This window comes from Montipora capricornis, chromosome 5 (genome assembly GCF_036669925.1).
Source record: "Montipora capricornis isolate CH-2021 chromosome 5, ASM3666992v2, whole genome shotgun sequence".
In the NCBI taxonomy this organism is placed as follows: Eukaryota; Metazoa; Cnidaria; class Anthozoa; order Scleractinia; family Acroporidae; genus Montipora; species Montipora capricornis.
Window position 1 is genome coordinate 9,567,474 of NC_090887.1, and position 5,000 is coordinate 9,572,473.

The 5,000-nt window shown below is 39.4% G+C and overlaps 1 protein-coding gene across 1 annotated transcript in view; it reads left to right on the forward strand.

Moving 5' to 3' along the window:
- The window catches only part of LOC138049397 (protein sidekick-1-like), a 50,442-nt gene that overhangs the window by 40,422 nt on the left and 5,020 nt on the right, over positions 1-5,000 (forward strand). The window contains exon 11 of the mRNA XM_068895649.1: positions 2,329-2,625. Coding sequence (XP_068751750.1) covers positions 2,329-2,625 — 297 coding nt within the window. The remainder of the gene's footprint in view (positions 1-2,328; positions 2,626-5,000) is intronic.

A 5,000-nucleotide genomic window follows, 5' to 3' on the forward strand; every position in this document is an offset into this window, starting at 1 on the left:
AAACCGCTTGTACCAATTTATTTTTAGGGTACTTCGCCCACATTGTACGAAGTGAACGTGATGGAATAATCGCGAAAGACTTTTACTAGAGCAAAGGTCTATTTTGAGGTGACGTTTTCGTCGATGTCGCCGTCGTATATCTTAGGGCCGATTTACACGATACGATTTTGTCGCATGCGACAAGCTCACGACAGGTCTACGACATGACTTACGATTGTCGCAGCGTTTTAAAACATGTTTTAAAATGCTACGACATTTTTTCTGACGTACACAACAATCGTAAATCATGTCGTGGGCCTGTCGTAAGCCGTTGTCGCATGCGACAAAGTCGTACCGTGTAAATCGGCCCTTAAGGTCCCTATTCCCTAACAAACGACTACGGCTACGGCAACGATAACGCCACGAAAGAATAGTGCCATTGGTTAAAAGAGGAAAAATAATCGTGCTGCACGTGAGGCACGCATTTTAGCGCATATTTTGGCGGTGCTCTGCGAAACAACCGACGTGAAATCACCATATTTGAGGTTTTGAGGACAATTAACCTGAGCATACAAATGTGAACCTGTCATTTTTTTATCTCTGAAACTTTCGAGATGGAATAATCATGAAAGACTTGCGTTAGTGCGAAGACGTGATGACGTGAGCGAGATGGAATAATCGTGAAAGACGTGCGTTAGTGCAAAGATGTGATGACGTGAGCGAGATGTAATAATCGTGAAAGACGTGCGTTAGTGCAAAGTCATATTTTGAGGCGATATTTTCGCCGTCGTCGTAGAACTTAAGTCCCTGGTTATAGAATTTCGTACTGAAAACTGTTGGTGTCATCAAACGAAGAACACCCTGGAATCCATATCTCTCATTGGCTCGGTCGAGCATCAAACGACCTTGAAAGCGTGGTACATAAACCCAAGCTCGAGTTCAGATGGACCATTTTATAGTCTTTGCTCAGTTGCCAGGCCTTTGAATAAAAGTGAGGCTGAAGTTGACCTTGCTTTGATGCAAATCTCATTGCTTTTCTAATGTAAATCATGTTTCTGTAATGCTAACGAGTTTCTGTGTACATGAGAAAGGCAATGAGGTTTGTATCACAACAAGGTCAACTCCAGCCTCGCTTTTATTAGAAGGCCTGGTAACTGAGCACAGAACTGTAAAATGGTCAATTGGTAACATAAATACTCTAAAAGCCAAATTTATAATTAACGTTTCAACAGAGGGAGTTTAAGCCTAATTTTAACAAGAAAATAAGCATGTGAGGTGACAAAGCTTCGTTTGCAATTTTTCCTCATGAGTACAGGCTCGTCATTTACCAATTAATCCGTCAAGAAAGTATCACTGAATCATTAAAGTGGATTTTATATTGATACCGATTGAAAACTGGCCCCGAAATGTTTCGAGACAATTGACAGGCCTGGCTTCTCCCTAAAAAGCGAAGTTGGTGTATGACTTCGTTTTGATACCAATTTAATAGGGAGTTTAAGAAACCATGTCAGTTACGGCGACGAGAACGTCACTTCAAAATATAAGTTTGAGCTATTTTAAGTATTTCACGATTATTCCACCTTGTTTGTGTTGTACAATATGGGCGAAGTATCCCATAACCGGACTGGTACGGACTGATTAGAAGTAAAGAAAGAGAATGAACGATTCACTGTTGTATGCCCACGTTGTCATTAACGTTGTCGTCAAAACCTTAAATTGACCATTTTACAGTTGTGTACTTAGTTACCTTGACTATAAATGAAAGTAAGACTAGGGTTGACCTTGTTGTGATAGAAACCTCACTGTTTTTTAAAATGTAAATTCCAACTAATTTGCATGAGAACAACATCATTAACATAAGAAAATCTGAGAGGTCAGTATCATAACAAGGGCAACTCCACCCTCACTTTCATTTAAATGCCAGGGGCCGGTTCCTAAAAGGTGTAATAACTCTATTCCAGGGATAAATGTGCTGGAATACCTTTCTCGCTGGAATAGAGTTATTACACTTTTCAGGAACCGGCTCCAGGTAACTAAGCACATCACTGTAAAAAGGTCATTTCAAGTTGTTGCTTTGACGAGAACGGGAGAGAAATATATAGAAATGCGTGCGCACGTGCAGCACGATTATTTTTCTTGTTTTGACCAATAATATTACTGATTGTTGGTGTTGTCATTGCCGGAGACGTCGTCGTTCCTTAACTCCCTAAAGGGAGGCCCCAGGCTACGAAAATAAAAATTTTGCCAAAAACCATGAATTCTCTGCGAAAGTGAAGTAACTCCCTCCTTTCCCATCCTGTCCTCCCCCCCGATACAATGTTTTTTTTTCTTAATATGTTTGCTTTTTAGCTCCGACGGTTGTTCCTCAAAACGTGGAAGCCGTTGCCACGGGAACAACTACAATTCTCGTTACATGGACCCCCTTGGAACGAAGAAGCATTGTCGGTTTCCAATTGCAAGGTTACGACATCAAATACACGAATTCCGTGTTGGGAGAACACGAACGAACACAGAACGTTGATGATGTTGCTAAGTTTACTCTGACAAATTTGAAAATATTTGCGGAATACAAAATACAAGTCGCTGCTCGTTCAACCCAACCCGGAAACTTCAGTAGTCCAAAAACCGTCAGGACACATGAGGGAGGTAAGGCTACGTAATGTCACGCAACCTTTTTATGTAACTCTTTTCATATCTTGTCACGCCATTCACACATTAGCTGACGCCAACTTTTGCGGTGTCATGTCTTATGTTAAAAGTTGACCAATCAACACGTCGTTATTCATTGACACTTAAAATGCATAATAATGGTAATGATAATGACAATGATAACGATAACGATAACGATAACGATTATGATAATGATAATGATAATTATAACAACAACAACAACAGTAACAAAGTGGCTGTTCGTACGGGATCCGTACACTGACCTATATTGTTATTCATACGGGAGTCTTATTAGAAGGACAGGTTCGGTAACACTCGGAAAGTCTTACCTCGTCTTTAATTCTTTTATATACAGTTCAGCTATCAAACTATGGCATTGATGCCTGTTAATTTCATGAAATACCTCCTTCGTTCGATGTCAACGGCCATCTGACCTGCCTTGTGTTTCTCGCATTTCAGTCTAAGCACCCATTTCAAATAGACCACTTTCATAAATGGCGACCGATTTGATATTCTATTGTATTTATCTTAATTAGACCTACTTGCTTCATTTTGTTTAAGATATTCTTTTAAATTTTGCGCATTGCAGCGAGGCTGGAAAGGCTTATCAGCATTAAAACAAAAGAATGTTTTATCGGGCCGCCATTATGAAAAAAGTCTAAAGCGCTGATAAACCAACTCATCCTCCACCCATACACAATTGCTAATTTGCTCTGAATTGGCTTTTATCGTTAATTTTGGACACTGTGTCCCATGGCCAGGACTTGTGGGGAATGGTCATATTTGTTTGAAAAGACAACTCAAGTGAATGGACATAGGACTCGAACCTGGGAATGTTGATTATTTTAACCCGTCACTTAACCGCTTGAACACCAAACCGCTAGCTGCTCAGGGACAATATTTTATTAAACACTATTAATTTGATGATGCTATATTATCACTCGGCAACAAACAGTATTAAGGACGGTGCCTGCTAATTCAAAGGTATTTTTTCGCTGCTCACTCAATATACGAGAAAAGCAGATCTCATTAAGTGTTATTAAAATCCAAAAAGAAAATTGGGGGTAACCACGCATTTTTCAAAGATAATTAATCAACAACATTGGCAAAAAGCTTTAAAATACAAAGCAATGTATGGCGTTCCTTTCCAAATTAAAGCTTGATTATCTCTGAAAAATGCATGGTTACCCCCAATTTTCTTTTTGGATACCAAGAGCACTTGCTAAGTTCTGCTTTCTCCGCATAAATTTAAACCGCGCAAAAATATATATCCCTGCATTAGTAAGCACTACCGATAGGAAATCCAAGTATCTGGAGATGCGCAGAACGTATGCGCAATAACAATAGTAGGCCCCGTCCTTAAACACTGCAAAAGGTTGATTATCAAACTTCACGACAAAGCTACATATTTTAAAATCTAACCCTAGGCCTAATTAATCTAGCTTATGCCTAATAGCCCCTTTTCGATGTATAAAAATTCAGTCCTAAACAAAAGACATCATCTCGAGGCTGTGGGGAATAAACTCATACAAATCTTAATATTTGTTTCCCAGAGCCTCGAGATGATGCCTTTTGTTTACGACTGAATTTTATTATATCGAAAGTGGACCATCCCTCTTCAGCAAGAACAATCTATGGGAGAGTTAAATAAATTGTTTTTTGAGAGAGTGGTTTCTTATCTTCAGTGGTGAAGCGGGTCCTATAGAGTTGAAACTTCTGGTTCAAATCCTATCCACGGGTATGACTTTTCCCCTGCTACCACAAGTCGTGGGACACAGTGTCCGAATTTATCTGTTATACGCAATTTCGAGCAAATTAGCAATTGTGTATATCAGATAAATTCGGGGAGGAGGACATTTTGGATAAACAGTAATTAAGTGTAAGCACCCATTTTAATTATAAAACGGTTTCCTTTCAATAACTGCTTGGCTATGTGTCGGTCAAGGTTCGGGTTAGAACCTGTTATAGTCATTCTAAGAGCGACTTTCAAACGACTTTGAAAAATAAACGTAAAATCAAAACGTAAACAAAAATGCAAAACATTTAATTGGCTTATCGAACAAAAACAAACGAGCGCGAATTTTCATTGGCTTAACGAACGCGGATGGAAACAACGTCATCTATCCATGGACCTTTCTGGAAAGTATCGCTTTGATGACATTTGAAAAGCAGAAATGTGATTGGGCAATCGAACTGTTTACTGCCCATATCAGGGGTTTCTTTTGCAGGAATAAGGAGAGGCTTTGTTTTAATCTTGCCAAACATTGGTCCGTGAAACAAATTGCGAACACTTTTTCAAGGTCATACGAAATTCACTCTAAATGTCGGTGTACAGGTCCCGTACGAATAGC